We start from the raw sequence: 20,406 nt of genomic DNA, 5'->3' as shown, positions 1-20,406 counted from the left end.
CAGATATCGCTTTACCTCATTACAACATAATCGGCGCAGACCGATGCGGATGTGATATGCGGGCGAATATGCATAGTTCAGAATTGGAAAAAAAAAAAAAAAAAAAACAACAATGATCAACAATTCATTCTGCACACATAAATAACTTATAAATTTTTATATAATAATAATAATAATTATTATTATCATTGTTATTATTATCATCATCGCGGACACACACACACACACACATGATGTGTGGTACGTTTTTCATTCGGATTCCTGTATATACACACACACATACTTACACATGTTATTACACATACTGGGCATTACATTATACATACATATAAATATATAGGTATATGTATATTAAGTATCCTTGTAGATTGAAATGAAAAGATATCTTGTATGACGAATAAGTACCGCAACGCAGCCCCGCTCGCATTCTCATTCCTCGTCATATTTTGAATATACATATAGGTATATACATTTATATATATATATATATATATATATATATATATATATATAAATATATGTATATATATTTATGTATTTATAGGATAATAATAATGATAATAATAATAATAATAATAATAATAATGATACACTGATTACTAATGGTATGATAGAATGAGAACGAAGGGAATAAAGATGAAAAAAGGAGAAAGAAGAAAAAAAAATTGAGAAAAACGTTTGTAATAACAATATCGTATGTTTCTTTTTTTTTTGTTTTGGTTTTTCTTTTCTTTTTTTTTTTTTTCATTCGCAAATGAAAACGGAATCAAGACGAGTCTGAGAATATTACCGGGTTGCACTGGTGAGAATGTGAAATTTCTTTTGAAAATCGAGAAATAGGAAGAAACACGAGAATAAAAAAAAAAAAAAAAAAAAAAAAAAACGAAAACGAAGTTATAACTGTAAAAGTTTTACGAAGAATAATCATCCCTACGTCTTATAAACGGATTCCGCAGATATGTAAGATTATTTATCTTATCATTACGAATTTTCAATTCCTTGCCATTCTTTGTATATCTACTTGTTTTATTTTTTATTTTTTATTTTCTTCTCGTAATCATTTCAGATCAATATATAACGTATACGGCATAATTATTATTATATACATATATATATATATATACATATGTATGTATGTATGTATGAATATGAATTTATAAATGAGAACGTTTGAAATTGAGTATTCGAGTTTCGAGGTTTGAAAAAAACAAAAATGGTGTGTATCTGGGTGATTTCAGTCGTTGTAATAACGCTATATAAAATATAAGTCTGTGTACTGTGTATAATGAATTAAGGACTTGATATGTATATGATATATATGGTATATATATATATATATATATATATATATATTATATATGATAAATAGACTCTTCTGTACATAGTTAGTTAGTAAGGCGTTAGGAATTTATTAAATATCTTAACTGATTATTATTATTATTATTATTATTATTATTATTACAATTGTTATTACTATTATTATAATTACAACTATTACTGCTATTATTATGATTATTATTAATAATATTATTTCTAATTTTAATTACTTTTTTTTATATATATAAGTTGCTCGCGTCCTATTCGCATTTATTGATTCAGGGCTGGTCCTAATGGATCTGATAGAGATTCAAGATTTTGTCTTCGTCCATGAATATCGCAAATTCTTGTTGCTAGTTATGATCGATATTGGAGAAAAAAAAAAAAAAAAAAATTGAAAACAGAAAAAACAAAACAAAAAAAACACGAAAAACAAATACAGTCCTCGTGTGGTTATTAAATTTTGATCATCCTAAATCGAAAATTATCCCATCAATTTTCATACTTCAGTGGATTGAAGTTGATCAGTTCATAAAGTGAATTCCATGTTTATAACTCGCGTTCAAGTTTTTCATCTCCTTAGTTTAATTTCGTTCCTTTGCGTGATATTACACACACATGCACACATTTGAAACGATGAAACAATCTAGCAACATGGAATTGTGGTCGTAAATTGGCCAACGCGTGTCCTATATAAATATATATACATATATATATATATACATACGCATTTTTTTCTTCTTTCTTTTTTACAAATTTGGTTTATTATTTATAAAGAAAATGGAAAGAAAAAGTAAGAAAAAAAAGAACATTAGGTGAAAAATATAAATAAATGAATAGAAACCAGTAAATCCTATACGCGACCATATCATTCAGAGAAGAGCACGAAGTTATAGAAAAAGAGAAAAGGAGATGAGTGAGTAAATAGTGCCAAAGTGATTCAACTTTTGTGTGTAGATAATTTTTATAGTTCCTTGAACCCAACACGATACTTTGATTTGATTCTGTATTTTTGTTTTCTTTTTTTTTTCGGTGTTTTTTTTTTTTTTTTTTTGCTTTCTTCTCTTGTCAATACTCCACTTGAAATACGTAGCTGGAAGTTTCTTTCTCGTTATTTATTTTCTAATCGTCTTTCCGTCTATTTTCTTAATTTTAACTTCGGTAGGTATAGAAATAATATACTTATATGAAAAAAAAAAAAAAAAAAAAATGTCGTAGATATTGCGAGAAAAGAATATTTGTATATCACTCAATGCTGTTGTTTTTTTTTTTTTGTCGTAAACGATAAAAAAGATTAAGAATACGATTTCTAGAAGAAATACGTAAACGGAAAAGTTCTCTTCGAAATTCTTTTGCACATCGCAATTCGTGCGGATTATCGCACTCGACGTATGACGATAATTTTGCGTTTGCTAATGAGTTGATCGGATTTTGAATTTTATTATTGCCTCGACCGGACGATTCCGCATTATTGCAGTATTATGTAGTATATCGTGATGATTTTTTAGAAATTGATAAACAAAAATGCGAGGTTTGAGCGGAATAAGGAAGAAAACTGACGAATCCGAATCTACGATGAAACACCATTTTTATTTTCCTCAGCTGGCTTGTCAATTGACAATGTGGAACTGTTATACACACAATTAACGATGTCAATGTAAAGCCTGATCTTTATTGCCTGAAATATGTTTATTAAGTATTATATGATAAGTTGCCTTGTAAAAATGTACCGATTTTACTAAGAAATTAAATGTGTTACTAAAATAATAAGAACTTTTAATCACGCTTCGTCACTTGCCAACTTCTTTGCAGTCTATTCGTTTCAGACAACTTTTATGATAAGATCGATTATTTCATTCATGTGTCGTTCCAGATAGCCTCGCTACGTTCGAGACGTAATTATTGATTAGTTAACGTCATCCGGAAACACCGCACGAAAAGTCAAGAACCGATCGGAAATTCCAATTGACCAGAAAACATTACTTCGAATTAATTTTACAGCGAAGGATTAGGCTCAGAAAATTGTGATGGCTGATCGTTTCTGATTTTTGTAGAAAATGACGTGATAATGAAAAAGGTCGTATGAGCTTGTTGGTTTATACGTATTTCTGTGAGGGAATACGATTTTGCATGGTCTTAGGCCACTGAGATTGATAAGTCAGATGATGCAGCTATAGAATATTGGGATATTATGCGTCCTCGATAAGGTTCTTCCTACACAATATGTTGAGTGAGTCGTTTCGGTTCCTTTCATCAAAGATATTTTCTTCGTGATTTCTTATCTGTTGGCCTCACGCTCTTGTGACAGACAACGCAATGTCTTTTTCGGATTCCTGAGGGTCCAATTAGTCGGGAAAGGGTCCTACAGAACGATTCCCAGACGAAAAGTTTTTGAGCTCTCAAAATCGCAAAAAAGCAAGGCTAACCCCTTTGGATTTTTTCAGTCGAAATTTGGCCGATTTTGAATAGTATCTAAAGTGACTTTGTGATGCACTATATCGACGTAATTTTGCGAGAGGAATCGACTGCGCACAGTCCGGAAACGCTGCGAGCAACGTATCAAGAGTTACGGCCGAAAAACAGAAAATTTTCTTTGTAATTTCTCTGCTGTTGGTCGCACGACTTTTTTGATGCCTTTTTCGCATTCCTGAGGGTCCAATTAGTCGGAAAAGGGTCCTACAGAACGATTCCCAGACGAAAAGTTTTTGAGCTTTCAAAATCGCAAAAAAGCAAGGCTAACCCCTTTGGATTTTTTCAGTCGAAATTTGGCCGATTTTGAATCGTATCTAGAGTGACTTTGTGATGCACTATATCGACGTAATTTTGCGAGAGGAATCGACTGCGCACAGTCCGGAAACGCTGCGAGCAACGTATCAAGAGTTACGGCCGAAAAACAGGAAATTTTCTTTGTAATTTCTCTGCTGTTGGTCGCACGACTTTTTTGATGCCTTTTTCGCATTCCTGAGGGTCCAATTAGTCGGAAAAGGGTCCTACAGAACGATTCCCAGACGAAAAGTTTTTGAGCTTTCAAAATCGCAAAAAAGCAAGGCTAACCCCTTTGGATTTTTTCAGTCGAAATTTGGCCGATTTTGAATCGTATCTAAAGTGACTTTGTGATGCACTATATCGACGTAATTTTGCGAGAGGAATCGACTGCGCACAGTCCGGAAACGCTGCGAGCAACGTATCAAGAGTTACGGCCGAAAAACAGAAAATTATCTTTGTAATTTCTCTGCTGTTGGTCGCACGACTTTTTTGATGCCTTTTTCGCATTCCTGAGGGTCCAATTAGTCGGAAAAGGGTCCTACAGAACGATTCCCAGACGAAAAGTTTTTGAGCTTTCAAAATCGCAAAAAAGCAAGGCTAACCCCTTTGGATTTTTTCAGTCGAAATTTGGCCGATTTTGAATAGTATCTAAAGTGACTTTGTGATGCACTATATCGACGTAATTTTGCGAGAGGAATCGACTGCGCACAGTCCGGAAACGCTGCGAGCAACGTATCAAGAGTTACGGCCGAAAAACAGAAAATTTTCGTTGTAATTTCTCTGCTGTTGGTCGCACGACTTTTTTGATGCCTTTTTCGCATTCCTGAGGGTCCAATTAGTCGGAAAAGGGTCCTACAGAACGATTCCCAGACGAAAAGTTTTTGAGCTTTCAAAATCGCAAAAAAGCAAGGCTAACCCCTTTGGATTTTTTCAGTCGAAATTTGGCCGATTTTGAATAGTATCTAAAGTGACTTTGTGATGCACTATATCGACGTAATTTTGCGAGAGGAATCGACTGCGCACAGTCCGGAAACGCTGCGAGCAACGTATCAAGAGTTACGGCCGAAAAACAGAAAATTTTCTTTGTAATTTCTCTGCTGTTGGTCCCACGACTTTTTTGATGCCTTTTTCGCATTCCTGAGGGTCCAATTAGTCGGAATAGGGTCCCACAGAACGATTCCCAGACGAAAAGTTTTTGAGCTCTCAAAATCGCAAAAAAGCAAGGCTAACCCCTTTGGATTTTTTCAGTCGAAATTTGGCCGATTTTAAATAGTATCTAAAGTGACTTTGTGATGCACTATATCGACGTAATTTTGCGAAAGGAATCGACTGCGCACAGTCCGGAAACGCTGCGAGCAACGTATCAAGAGTTACGGCCGAAAAACAGAAAATTTTCTTTGTAATTTCTCTGCTGTTGGTCGCACGACTTTTTTGATGCCTTTTTCGCATTCCTGAGGGTCCAATTAGTCGGAAAAGGGTCCTACAGAACGATTCCCAGACGAAAAGTTTTTGAGCTTTCAAAATCGCAAAAAAGCAAGGCTAACCCCTTTGGATTTTTTCAGTCGAAATTTGGCCGATTTTGAATAGTATCTAAAGTGACTTTGTGATGCACTATATCGACGTAATTTTGCGAGAGGAATCGACTGCGCACAGTCCGGAAACGCTGCGAGCAACGTATCAAGAGTTACGGCCGAAAAACAGAAAATTTTCTTTGTAATTTCTCTGCTGTTGGTCGCACGACTTTTTTGATGCCTTTTTCGCATTCCTGAGGGTCCAATTAGTCGGAAAAGGGTCCTACAGAACGATTCACAGACAAAAAGTTTTTGAGCTCTCAAAATCGCAAAAAAGCAAGGCTAACCCCTTTGGATTTTTTCAGTCGAAATTTGGCCGATTTTAAATCGTATCTAGAGTGACTTTGTGTTGCACTATATCGACGTAATTTTGCGAGAGGAATCGACTGCGCACAGTTTGAATACGCTGCGAGCAACGTATCAAGAGTTACGGCCGAAAAACAGAAAATTTTTTTTGTAATTTCTCTGCTGTTGGTCCCACGACTTTTTTGATGCCTTTTTCGCATTCCTGAGGGTCCAATTAGTCGGAATAGGGTCCCACAGAACGATTCCCAGACGAAAAGTTTTTGAGCTCTCAAAATCGCAAAAAAGCAAGGCTAACCCCTTTGGATTTTTTCAGTCGAAATTTGGCCGATTTTGAATAGTATCTAAAGTGACTTTGTGATGCACTATATCGACGTAATTTTGCGAGAGGAATCGACTGCGCACAGTCCGGAAACGCTGCGAGCAACGTATCAAGAGTTACGGCCGAAAAACAGAAAATTTTCTTTGTAATTTCTCTGCTGTTGGTCCCACGACTTTTTTGATGCCTTTTTCGCATTCCTGAGGGTCCAATTAGTCGGAATAGGGTCCCACAGAACGATTCCCAGACGAAAAGTTTTTGAGCTCTCAAAATCGCAAAAAAGCAAGGCTAACCCCTTTGGATTTTTTCAGTCGAAATTTGGCCGATTTTAAATAGTATCTAAAGTGACTTTGTGATGCACTATATCGACGTAATTTTGCGAAAGGAATCGACTGCGCACAGTCCGGAAACGCTGCGAGCAACGTATCAAGAGTTACGGCCGAAAAACAGAAAATTTTCTTTGTAATTTCTCTGCTGTTGGTCGCACGACTTTTTTGATGCCTTTTTCGCATTCCTGAGGGTCCAATTAGTCGGAAAAGGGTCCTACAGAACGATTCCCAGACGAAAAGTTTTTGAGCTTTCAAAATCGCAAAAAAGCAAGGCTAACCCCTTTGGATTTTTTCAGTCGAAATTTGGCCGATTTTGAATAGTATCTAAAGTGACTTTGTGATGCACTATATCGACGTAATTTTGCGAGAGGAATCGACTGCGCACAGTTTGAATACGCTGCGAGCAACGTATCAAGAGTTACGGCCGAAAAACAGAAAATTTTCTTTGTAATTTCTCTGCTGTTGGTCCCACGACTTTTTTGATGCCTTTTTCGCATTCCTGAGGGTCCAATTAGTCGGAAAAGGGTCCTACAGAACGATTTCCAGACGAAAAGTTTTTGAGCTTTCGTAATCGCAAAAAGCAAGGCTAACCCCTTTGGATTTTTTCAGTCGAAATTTGGCCGATTTTGAATAGTATCTAAAGTGACTTTGTGATGCACTATATCGACGTAATTTTGCGAGAGGAATCGACCGCGCACAGTTTGAATACGCTGCGAGCAACGTATCAAGAGTTACGGCCGAAAAACAGAAAATTTTCTTTGTAATTTCTCTGCTGTTGGTCCCACGACTTTTTTGATGCCTTTTTCGCATTCCTGAGGGTCCAATTAGTCGGAAAAGGGTCCTACAGAACGATTTCCAGACGAAAAGTTTTTGAGCTGTCAAAATCGCAAAAAGCAAGGCTAACCCCTTTGGATTTTTTCAGTCGAAATTTGGCCGATTTTGAACAGTATCTAGAGTGACTTTGTGATGCACTATATCGACGTAATTTTGCAAGAGGAATCGACTGCGCACAGTCCGGAAACGCTGCGAGCAACGTATCAAGAGTTACGGCCGAAAAACAGAAAATTTTCTTTGTAATTTCTCTGCTGTTGGTCCCACGACTTTTTTGATGCCTTTTTCGCATTCCTGAGGGTCCAATTAGTCGGAAAAGGGTCCTACAGAACGATTCACAGACCAAAAGTTTTTGAGCTCTCAAAATCGCAAAAAAGCAAGGCTAACCCCTTTGGATTTTTTCAGTCGAAATTTGGCCGATTTTAAATCGTATCTAGAGTGACTTTGTGTTGCACTATATCGACGTAATTTTGCGAGAGAAATCGACTGCGCACAGTCCGGAAACGCTGCGAGCAACGTATCAAGAGTTACGGCCAAAAAACAGAAAATTTTCTTTGTAATTTCTCTGCTGTTGGTCGCACGACTTTTTTGATGCCTTTTTCGCATTCCTGAGGGTCCAATTAGTCGGAAAAGGGTCCTACAGAACGATTCACAGACAAAAAGTTTTTGAGCTCTCAAAATCGCAAAAAAGCAAGGCTAACCCCTTTGGATTTTTTCAGTCGAAATTTGGCCGATTTTGAATAGTATCTAGAGTGACTTTGTGATGCACTATATCGACGTAATTTTGCAAGAGGAATCGACTGCGCACAGTCCGGAAACGCTGCGAGCAACGTATCAAGAGTTACGGCCGAAAAACAGAAAATTTCCTTTGTAATTTCTCTGCTGTTGGTTCCACGACTTTTTTGATGCCTTTTTCGCATTCCTGAGGGTCCAATTAGTCGGAAAAGGGTCCTACAGAACGATTCACAGACAAAAAGTTTTTGAGCTCTCAAAATCGCAAAAAAGCAAGGCTAACCCCTTTGGATTTTTTCAGTCGAAATTTGGCCGATTTTAAATCGTATCTAGAGTGACTTTGTGTTGCACTATATCGACGTAATTTTGCGAGAGAAATCGACTGCGCACAGTCCGGAAACGCTGCGAGCAACGTATCAAGAGTTACGGCCAAAAAACAGAAAATTTTCTTTGTAATTTCTCTGCTGTTGGTCGCACGACTTTTTTGATGCCTTTTTCGCATTCCTGAGGGTCCAATTAGTCGGAAAAGGGTCCTGCAGAACGATTCCCAGACGAAAAGTTTTTGAGCTTTCAAAATCGCAAAAAAGCAAGGCTAACCCCTTTGGATTTTTTCAGTCGAAATTTGGCCGATTTTGAATAGTATCTAAAGTGACTTTGTGATGCACTATATCGACGTAATTTTGCGAGAGGAATCGACTGCGCACAGTTTGAATACGCTGCGAGCAACGTATCAAGAGTTACGGCCGAAAAACAGAAAATTTTCTTTGTAATTTCTCTGCTGTTGGTCCCACGACTTTTTTTATGCCTTTTTCGCATTCCTGAGGGTCCAATTAGTCGGAAAAGGGTCCTACAGAACGATTCACAGACGAAAAGTTTTTGAGCTCTCAAAATCGCAAAAAAGCAAGGCTAACCCCTTTGGATTTTTTCAGTCAAAATTTGGCCGATTTTGAATAGTATCTAAAGTGACTTTGTGATGCACTACATCGACGTAATTTTGCGAGAGGAATCGACTGCGCACAGTCCGAATACGCTGCGAGCAACGTATCAAGAGTTACGGCCGAAAAACAGAAAGTTTTCTTTGTAATTTCTCTGCTGTTGGTCCCACGACTTTTTTGATGCCTTTTTCGCATTCCTGAGGGTCCAATTAGTCGGAAAAGGGTCCCACAGAACGATTCCCAGACGAAAAGTTTTTGAGCTTTCAAAATCGCAAAAAAGCAAGGCTAACCCCTTTGGATTTTTTCAGTCGAAATTTGGCTGATTTTGAATAGTATCTAAAGTGACTTTGTGATCCACTATATCGACGTAATTTTGCGAGAGGAATCGACTGCGCACAGTCCGGAAACGCTGCGAGCAACGTATCAAGAGTTACGGCCGAAAAACAGAAAATTTTCTTTGTAATTTCTCTGCTGTTGGTCCCACGACTTTTTTGATGCCTTTTTCGCATTCCTGAGGGTCCAATTAGTCGGAAAAGGGTCCTACAGAACGATTTCCAGACGAAAAGTTTTTGAGCTTTCAAAATCGCAAAAAGCAAGGCTAACCCCTTTGGATTTTTTCAGTCGAAATTTGGCCGATTTTGAATAGTATCTAAAGTGACTTTGTGATGCACTTTATCGACGTTCTATTGCGAGAGGAATCGACTGCGCACAGTCCTTATACGCTGCGAGCAACGAATCGAAAGTTACGGCTAAAAAATACCAAACTAGCAACGAGTTTTCAAAGAGGTGGAAGAAAAAATTCTCAAACTCATAGCTATAAAGTTTTAGTTTCAGTTTATTCAATATGCCTTAGTCTAGTACAAGTGTTCAGGTGGCAGTGTGTACTACTTCAGTAACTCCCTGAAGTATAACCATACGTCATATATTATACGAATACATTATCCTAATAATGATGTATTTCACTAATGATTATTATCATATTATATAATTGACATACTCACTATAATATTTTGAACATCATTGCAGTTCCGGAATAAAAAAAATGCAATACAATGAACGGACATTACATACGAAGTCTGAACTTCATGTAAGGAAAAGAAACTGCAATATACATTGCATTGAGCAGAATATGCACAATGCTGTATGATATGGTTTGAATTGCAGTTGGTAAGCACAGTTCAAGTTCGGGCTTGCGTACAGGTCCAATGGACATCTGGAGGATCCGAGATGTATAATATTGTCTTGATACTATTTTACTTTCAAGTTCGGGCTTGCGTGCAGGTCCAATGGACATCTGTAGGATGCGAGATGTATAATATTGTACTGTTACTATTTTACGTAACTCTGAATAAAATGATACCTCATACCTATATAAGTTTCTTTGTACTTTCTTCGTATCTCCTCAGATGTTGGTCCTTCGATGCTCCAAATCCTTGGGGTCCAATTAGTCTAGAAAGGGTGTTTTGAATCGATTTGGATACGAAAAGTTTTTCGTCTGAAAAAAGTAAGACTAACTCATTTGGATTTTTGGTGAAAGTTTTATCGATTTTGAATAATGCTGAAATTCATTCATAGTTGCTTCGAGTTTGGCTTCCTCAAGGTTCAATTTGTGGTAAATGGGTCTAGCGAATCGATTCTGAGATGAAACGGTCTTGATGCGAAAAATCGCAAAAAAGTTACGAAAACTATCACTCATTTCCAGTTTTTCAGTATCGTCAGTCGGTAAAGAAGCGGTGATGTATACCGTAGAGTTACAGCATCCCCTGCGTTACCGCCAACGTAGAGACTGTTCGGTGCCACCATCTATAGTACGAAAGCGTGAAACGTGGGAACACGAACAATGCGTCAAGTATTCCAACCTACAGTCCACTCGGGCTACGCCACAGTCAGTCAGGCCAAGAGGCAGGTGCACTCGAATCAAAATGGTGTCGCAACACGTGTGTATCCTGAAAATACCGACATAATCCTACCTGATAATCTACCGCTAGTTTTCAGGTGGTTTTCAGATCCAATGAAAGGAACTAGCACGGAATTTGGTTATTTTTCACTGTCAAATTGCCAATGCGTAGTGTTGTCCTATGGTACACTCCGTCGCCTGAATCAGCTCGAAAATTGTTACCGACCGATCACTTAATTTTAGCGTTCGTTCGACATCGTCACATTAAAATCCGAATCGATTTGAAAATTCCAGAATCCACTGAATCAGCATCGAGTCAATAAGCACCAGACAACGAACAAGCCTGAGACAATGAATACTTCAAGCTCAATCTCTTGCAAGACCTTTTTGCAAGCGAGTCAAAAAGGGAATATAACAAAGCTGATAGAGCTCGCCTCTATAAACGACGTCCAAGACTGGACGGTATATCGTCACGACGCATCAGGAGATACGGCGCTGCACTTGGCGGCACGCGAAGGTCACTTAGAGGTGGTGAAATATCTGTGTGAAACATGGCAGGAGCCACCCTTCAGAACGGAAGTGGCCAACAAAGATATGAAAAGACCGTTACACGACGCAGCCCAATCTGCGAAACTGGACGTCCTCGAGTATCTTCTTGGCCAAGGTTCGCTCGTTAGTGAAATGAACGTGAATACACAGTAACTCTTACAAAATCACACTGCCTTATCATAAAAGGAATTGAAACCTTTACACTTCACCATTATCATCCGTATATCTTATCTCTATTGCATCCAATTAAGGCGCCGCCGTGGATCCTTTGAAACGGGCAGACTGGACCCCCTTGATGCTAGCCTGCACCAAAGTCGGTGATGAAGCAGCGAGTTGCGTGAAAGCTCTGCTTCGACATGGCGCAGCTTCCGAATTGCAGAACAAAGACGGCTGGACGCCGCTGATGGTCGCTTGCAGGACTGGAAACGTCGACGCGGTTAAATCCCTGGTGACGCATGCGACTCGCAGTGTATATATGAGGAGTAAAAACGGCCGAAGCCCTTTACACATAGCTGGTAAAATACCGAGCAGATCAGTCATTTTAATTCGAACAAAAGAAATTGTTATCATTCTCATCTAACGTATCAGGAAATCCCATTTTTTGATTTTTTTCTGATTTCTTATACAATGTTTTGATCACCTTCGTTTCAAGGAGGAGTTACAGCTTTGACGGTTTAAGATCATATCTATTTTTAGGAGTTTTGTTTAAAGAAAATAAAATATCTTGGAGCAATTTAAGTCTGAGGGCTTCATTATTTGTAGTTTCAAGAACATTCTAGAATTTTTTTTATCGCAATTGATAAAAAAATTACAATATGGCGTATACAAGTAGCGACCGACCATGTTTTTAATCCGGTGGCGTAGATTCCTCGGTAAATTTTTATCATGGTTTTGAAATTTCTACACAATCTTTAAAAATTACTCATCGAATTGAACTCGTGGCTAGATTTTTGAATTGCAATACCAAAATTTTTTTGCACGAATTTTTTTGACAATTTTTGGTTCATAATCCGGCGCCATGTTGTCCATACATCGCGACCTAAAATGTGCTCATTTCGACCTTTTGTTTTACAGCGTTTCACGGCCACCCGAATATCATTGATTTGATTTTATCCGAGGATTCAGATTTGATCAACTGGCAAGATTCGTCCGGATCAACCCCGCTTTTGGAGTCTGTAAAGAGTGGAGATTTAGCCACGGTTCAGCGTTTGATAGATTTGAAAGCTGACGTAAACGCAGTAGACAATGCGGGACAAAATATTTTACACATTGCCGCACAGTGCGGTAACACAGAGATGATTGAGTACATATTAAATCGCAAATTGGTCGACATCGAGTCTCCAGCTCTCCATGGCATAACACCTCTGATGTTCGCTGAGAAGAACCAACAGCTTAAAGCGATCAAAATCCTATCATCTTTTCAACCTAACACGAAGGTTGCAGTTAATTATACTCGATAGGTATTCAGCTGTGTGTTATAAGATAACCTCAAAAGCATTTGATGTAATTCTTTATATAGCTGGTAAAATATATTATAAAATTTTATCATCAATAAATTGTATTCGGATATGTATATACATTTTTCGGTTGTTTAGTCACTGCAAAAAGATGAACCCTGCTTTGCATTAGTTAAGAATAAATTGCATTCTTTAAAAAACCTATACAGGAATTCAGTATAGGGAAAAATTGTTCTCAACAATACCATAGTCGAAATTATATTCAGATCGGTACACATATTTATTAATGTTTTTTTTTCTCATTTTTCATTTTCATTTTAATTATTTTTTTTTTATTTCTTTTTTCTTGTTTCGTGTGTTTTCTTTTCCTGTGTTTCTTTCCTTTATCATCGGACAGTATTCAGAGAAGCATACAAAATTAACAGTTTCACGATTTAAAAATATCGGTTTTACACATCATATATTTCATATTACATATTTCACGAATTTTTTTTTTTTTTTTTTTTTTTTTTTTTCTATCGTTCAAGGAATATAACAGCGCAACGATTGGTGAAAAATATCACATGATCGGAGTGAAGAAAAATTGCCGACGAGTAAACATCGAAGTTTGAAGGAGTAATTGACTGACGCTTGATTTTTTAAGTCCCTTGAAAATGCATAACTATATATATACATGTATGTTAGTTGGAATTCAATTTTCATTGTCAAGAAATAATAATCGAATGATGGAGAAACGAGAGAAGAAAATAAGATACACGAAAAAAAAAAAAAAAAAAAAGATCACTCGTCGAGCAACTTTGATGCGAAGCAAGAATTTTTTCAATACCCATAACGTGAATGAAAAACCAAAAAGAAGAAAAAAAAAACAAAATTGAATATGGAATTAAAGAATATATATAATATATGTATTTTGATATACTGGTAAGTACGGAGAACGTCAGGCGGTATACATATACATATTGTTTGAAATTTTGTTTGAATAAAACTATAGATTTTGGAGAAATATATAGGTATATACAATATATATGCATATAAATCTCACTTTTTCGTATAGTGTATGATTAACTAACTATAGTAGGTAAAACATGCATGATCGTTTTTATAAATTTTTTCTTTTTCTTTTTTTATTAGTCTGTTGTACGTACGTTGCACATTTAATTGAAGGATCATCGAATCGTATATTGCTTCTCGACGATTTGATAAAATTCATTCTCTGTTTTATCCCCCCCTACATACTGTTAGTGAAGAATTTATTACAAGTATAAATATCGAATAGTTACTTCAGTTTTATTATTATTTTCTTCTTCTTTTTTCTTTTTTTGTTTTTGTTTTAGTACCTTACGTGTTGTTCTTGTTGTTGTTGTTGTTTTTTTTTTTTTTTTTTTTTGTTCGTTTTTGTTCTCATTTTTAATGTATATTACCTTTTTTTTCTTACTTAAATATTTACATACATACCGCTATTAAAGACTTAAGATTTAATTTATTATTACATCGTACTCGGCATCGAATAAACGTAATTCACTTTCACCCTCTCTCTCTCTCTCTCTCTCTCTCTCTCTCTCTCTTTCTCTCTCTTTCTCTCGCTTTCGTTATTATTTTACCATATACATATAATGTATGTAATATATATTTATATATATATGTATAGTATAATAATGATACAATATAATATATCACCTCAGTGATTGATTTACTTTTCACATCATTTTATTCATTTATTGTTTCGAGTTTCCATCTCATTTCATTTACATATTACAAGTATTCAACATGTACAAAGCACTATTTACATTATATACACAACGTTGAAAAAAGAATTTCTCAGTCACTTATCATTGTCTCTTATATCATTTCTTTCTCACGAACATTTTTTTGTCTTTTCTTCTTTTTTTTTCCCCTTTTCTTTCCCTGTTACTAATTATAACATCAATGTAACATAATAGATTTAATATTAATCGTTAGAATAACATAATTAAAGAGTTGCAATGCGATGCTCAAAATTATAATCAATTCTTATCTGACAAACTATAGATATCGTTTGTCGGACAGACATTCGTCACGAGGTATACATAGTCATACGTTATTAACTAACATGTTTTACCAAAGTTTCAGGTCGGTATAAGGTAAATGAAAGAACAAAATCATTTTGACAGGAGAGAATTAAAAAATAGAAAGAAAAAGGAAAGAAAAGAAAAAAAAAAAAAAACAATTATACAAACGATATACGAAACGTATGAATTTTTTTTTTTTTTTTGTAAAACCACTTGTTTTCTCAATCAATAAAATGCATCTTCCAGTTTTTTTTTCTCTTCTTTCTTTCTTTCTTTCTTCGTAGCTTTAGGTAAAAGTATCAAGTGCAGCTAATTGTCAACAGTGTAAAAATGAAAATAAAAATGAATAAATAAAAATAATATCAAAGGCATAATTTAGATTTTAACGATTTTCCAAAAAGTCTGAATTTCATTTTACTTTTCATTCGTGTTCGTAATAAATCTTGTTTTCTTCTGTTTTTTTTTTTCAAATAAACGAACATAATCGGCGTACGTATCAGTGTAATAATAATAATATTAATAATAATAATAATAACAACAGCAATAATAATAATAATAATAATAATAATAATAATATCTTACTTAGTTGTGAATATTATTTTCAAGGAATCCGGGGGAATTACATTTATACATTTAATACAGTATATTATTAGAGGTTATTCATCATTCGTTTGTAGACGTAGTAATATAAATACCAGGATCATAGATCATTCATATAGTTTCCTGTAGTATGCTTTGCCAGGCATGACAACGAATGAATTTTTATTATCCCTAAGTCGTTTGAGAAAAATTTTACTTTCATGTTCGTTTGTTTAATCATCATCGTCTCCCGGGTATTTTACTTTTCTTTTTTTTTTAAATAAGTTTTTTTTTTTTTTTTTTTTTCACTTTTTTATTCTCTTACTCTTGCGAAATTATATAAAATCCGACTATGAATTACACACGACTGTTCAATTCGAAAGGAAACTGAGTGCATTTGAATTTGTTTTGCTGCCAGTTGATAACGTTCACCTTCGATTACCAGCTAACACGTTCGATCGTGAAAAATGAAAGATAAAAAAATGAAAAAAAAAAAATGAAAAAATGAAATAAATAGACGACAAGGATACCCCGTATGTTTAAATACAGATTACATACGATTTTACATATATATATATATACGAAAAAAGAAGAAGAAAAAAAAAAAGAAAATAGCAAAAAACAGTGACTTAGTTTTCATTCTTACATTTATATCGATTGGAAACTGTTTCTTATTTTCTTCTAATTTAAATTTACATTCTTTGTTATTCGTTATTTGACGTCAATTATTCACTTCCATCTATACATATAATAATGAATAACGAATAACGAAAGACGTACACGTGTATAATCGTATGTATACAAGGATATATATATATATATATATATATATATATATATATATACATATACAAGTGAAATCTTATAATCACCGTGTGTAATTAATCTTAAACGCGACTACTCGTGTGGATAACAATAACAATTAACCCTTAGCCCAGCTGTAATTGCCGATTTGTATAGTTACGTTTGTTATAATCTAAACGGTTTAGATCTGCAGAAGAGTTTTAACTGTGATATTACTTTAACACAATTTTGCAAGTAAAACTATTCTGTAAAGCTACTGCACGACCGACAAATATTGCCAGGCAATTGAAAACAAAAAAGACGAGAAAAAAAAAAGAACAAACAACAAAGAAACGAACCGATTGTGAGGATTGCAAAAAAAAAAAAAAAAAAAAAAAAAAAAAAGAAGATACGTCAATAAATTTCCACGGTTTGTAATAAACTTTGCGAGTATTTGATGGAAAAATAAAAAGATAGAAAAGGAAAGATAAGAAAACAAAACGTAACTGTCGAAACGATGTATCGTAAAGTGTAAATTATATGTCAAGTAGTAATAAAGGATTTCGAATGACTTTTGTTGGTAATTTGATTAAAATGGAAATTTATCTATACATCATCGGATTCTCCGTCAAGTTTCGACCACAGGTTATATTGATTATTTTATATACGGTATAAAAGTGTAATAATTTTTTTGAAAACAGATCGATTCAGGATAGAAAATCAAAACGTAAAACCATCCGTCAATAAAAGCTGCGCGATAGCGTTCGAACGCCGAATTTTATAATAGTCGCCGAAATGATAATGATAGTAACAATAATAGTAATAATAATAATAAATAAATTAAAAAAAAAAAGGGTAATAATTCAAATTCCGCATTTTTGTCGAACGACTCGAGTCGCTACTTGCATAAAAATTATATTATAATATCTTCGAATACGACGATGACGACGATGGTGAGATTCGACTATAAGTAAATACAGTAGCTTATAAAGTTTTTTTTTTTTTTTTTTTCATCAAACAATTATTATTATTATTGTTATTATTATTATTATTATTATTACTACTATTGTTTATCATTTTTTTTTTTTTTCACATTGTTGAGTAAGTAACCTTAATAATAGTAATTAAGTGATATTTTCAATAAAAATTTATGTATGATTTGTCCGCATCGCTGTAGGTATTACTATAATAATAATTTCTATCATTATTAGTAATATTATTAATGGTATTGTTATTTTTATTTTTATTATTATTACTATTACTATTATCAGTATTATTATTATTATTATCATTATTGTTGTTGTTGATGTTGTTGTTGTTATTATTATTATTACTCGTCCAGTCGATATACATACTGTATATGTATATGTATATATGTATATATATATACACACACATACATGCATATATATATATATACAAACATATATATTTGTTTACTTTAGATATTATCATATTGTTCAATCGATTGCGTTAACTATACTTAAAAGTTTATCAATAGTATATTATACAAGTTTCGGTGTATTAATCACAGACACACAACGCGATTTTTTTTTCAATGATTTAATCGATCAAATTCTTCGTTTCATTGTTCTTTTCTTCTCAAACGGGATTTTTTCTTCTTAACGTCGTCGCACAGATGGATGCATTCAGATAATGGAACTGCTCTACAGCTCGCTCGCTCGCAAAAAAATTATTCGCAACACACAACTATATTAAATGTTTATCTTCCATTCATTCATTCTTTCAATCTCCATCATCATCATCATCATCATCATCATCATCATCATCATCATCATCATTATCATAGTTTTCATAATAATTATTTATCAATTCTGATACGTAAAAATAATGTTTCTTACTTTATTAACTTTACTTTATTTCATTAATTTATTATACGTTATTCTTTCGTTAAAAGGTGAAAAAAAATAAAAAAATAAAACAAAAATAAATAGAAAAAAAAAAAAAAAAAAATAAGCCCCATATCTTCATCAGTTATATATACCGGAAAAATGAAAAAAAGAAATAAAAAATCATTATCTTCAGTCGACTGTTTGTTTGCTAGTTTATTATTTCTTTCGTCTGTTTGTTTTTACTTTATTTTATTTTGAGCTAGTCTTCAGTCTTGTAGCACTCGTACATCCACTGTACAAAATGTTAAATAAAATAAATGCAACAACGCGCGCACCAGGAGGAAAACTACTACACAAAGACCTCGTAATATAATATATATATATATATATATATATATATATATATATATATATATATATGTATATATAAATATATATATATACATATAACGCGTGCACAATAAATCACCGCAAGTTATTATTTCTTCAGCCCTTGATTCGAGCCGTTTCGAGATAAGAGAGGACTGACTGCCCGTGCATCTATAATCCATAACGCGTGATCCGGAGGCGCCTTTACTATTATATAATATATCTACAAACGTTTCGGCCACCTCCGTGCATCAGAATTACCGAGACCCAAGCACTTCGGTCACCGTCGTCATCATCAGGACCCCTTCAGGAAAACCTCGAATCCCTCAACACTCGCTGTAGGAAGGTGGCGGCATGTTGCGACCTGTATACATATCCGTCTGCGGCTGAAGATGACAAACTACAGTGTGTCCGTTCAGAACCGCCACCGTTCTACTGTGGTCCTGCTGCAGAGGCGGGAGTCCGTAATTCCCTGGCAGTCTCGACAGCTCTCCGAGCTCGTACCTGGCTTGGTACCGTCTCAGTTTCTCCCAGCAGTTGTTGGCCGCGTTGCGATCTTGCCCGGGACTGTACTCGGCAGGATTACCGACGCAGTGCTGGGGGGCGCCTCTGTTGTCTATCGTCTGGCCGTAGTGGATGAGGTTCCTGTCGTTGGCCGGCGAGTACGGGATCAGAGGACGATGGTCGCCGTAGCTCCGCGAGGACTGACGGCTCATGTCGCTCTGGCGTCTCCCGTCCTCGTCCGACATGTCGGATACCTGGATTTCACCACCTCCGCGTTCTATTTCCTCGTATACGGGGTCGTCGTCGCCGGTGACCAGCCCCCGGGGAAGGTGGAGGTGCTGTCCGTGGTGTCCGTGGACCTGGTGGTGCCCTCCACGTCCGTCTCTTATCTCCGTGTACGTGTGGTTGTACGGAGATGCCGCGCGTCGTCCTGACCGCGTCGTCGCCTCGCCCAGGTCGTCGACTAGTCTTCGATCACGGGTCCTTCCGTGACCCAATGTCATCGTGCTGTGGGTACGGGGCGAGTCTTCCTGCTCCGATCCTCCGTGTCCGGAATCCCGGGAACACGATTTAAAAGAAATGTTCTGCGGGGAGAGAGAAAACGAAATTATATTGTGGGCAACGTTGGGTTAACTTTGTCGCGGAAATATTCGACGCAGTCGTTGTTGCTTTTGGGATTCTTGAATGCTGGGGGGCGGACTCTGCCGATAAAAAAGATACCCGAACGAGCTTTGGCATATTTGATTACAAATGTGATTTTTTATCACGCATTTTTCTTCAAACTGAATTGACGTCTCGAGATAAAGATTCGATAGCTTGCAAGATTTATTCTGTGCCCTAATATTTGACTAAAAGCATTGCATAAAGTGATCAGATGATCGTCCACTCCGACGCCATATTGTCGTAAACACGACTGCATTAAGAATCCCAATGTGATGAAGAAATATTTAAAGATTCTACCTACTTAGGTACTATTCTCAGGAAATCTGACCTTGTGGTAATTACATGAAAATATTTCTACTAAATGCATAATTTTCTTCTTTTTTTTTTTGCCACATAGTCTGAAAACGCCGAGTATGATCTTTCAGAATATTTCAATGAGAGGTTATGTGAATACGGTGAAATGAACGGTGCGGTAATGCTGTGCAGTAGTGCAATTATATATCTATATCCATGCAAATATATCGTCACGAAGTGAATTTATGATGATAGAAAGAAATGTAAAAGGATCGCGTAAGAAAATTTTCCATTCATAGATTTCGCG

At 35.5% G+C, this 20,406-nt stretch overlaps 2 protein-coding genes across 8 annotated transcripts in view; one reads left to right on the top strand and one right to left on the bottom strand.

Annotated features, from left to right (window-relative positions):
• The first annotated feature begins 11,166 nt into the window (after positions 1-11,166).
• On the top strand, positions 11,167-13,009 carry LOC124411451 (ankyrin repeat domain-containing protein 16-like). Its single transcript, XM_046890550.1, has 4 exons — positions 11,167-11,184; positions 11,295-11,664; positions 11,801-12,064; positions 12,624-13,009. The coding sequence occupies exons 1-4, from the start codon at positions 11,182-11,184 to the stop codon at positions 13,007-13,009; spliced, it is 1,023 nt and encodes a 340-aa protein (XP_046746506.1). The 5' UTR covers positions 11,167-11,181.
• A 5,490-nt stretch (positions 13,010-18,499) lies between these two features.
• The window catches only part of LOC124411083 (latrophilin Cirl), a 138,253-nt gene continuing 136,346 nt past the window's right edge, over positions 18,500-20,406 (bottom strand). For 6 of the 7 annotated variants that reach the window (XM_046889957.1, XM_046889958.1, XM_046889956.1 and 3 more), the window contains one exon: positions 18,500-19,726. In XM_046889957.1, coding sequence (XP_046745913.1) covers positions 18,965-19,726 — 762 coding nt within the window. In that variant the 3' untranslated portion in view covers positions 18,500-18,964. The remainder of the gene's footprint in view (positions 19,727-20,406) is intronic. The other variant, XM_046889964.1, reaches the window with a different exon arrangement.

The sequence above is a fragment of the Diprion similis genome, chromosome 10 (genome assembly GCF_021155765.1).
Source record: "Diprion similis isolate iyDipSimi1 chromosome 10, iyDipSimi1.1, whole genome shotgun sequence".
Classification (NCBI taxonomy): domain Eukaryota; kingdom Metazoa; phylum Arthropoda; class Insecta; order Hymenoptera; family Diprionidae; genus Diprion; species Diprion similis.
The sequence above is the reverse complement of the archived record's forward strand: the minus strand, read 5'-3'. Positions and strand labels throughout refer to the sequence as shown.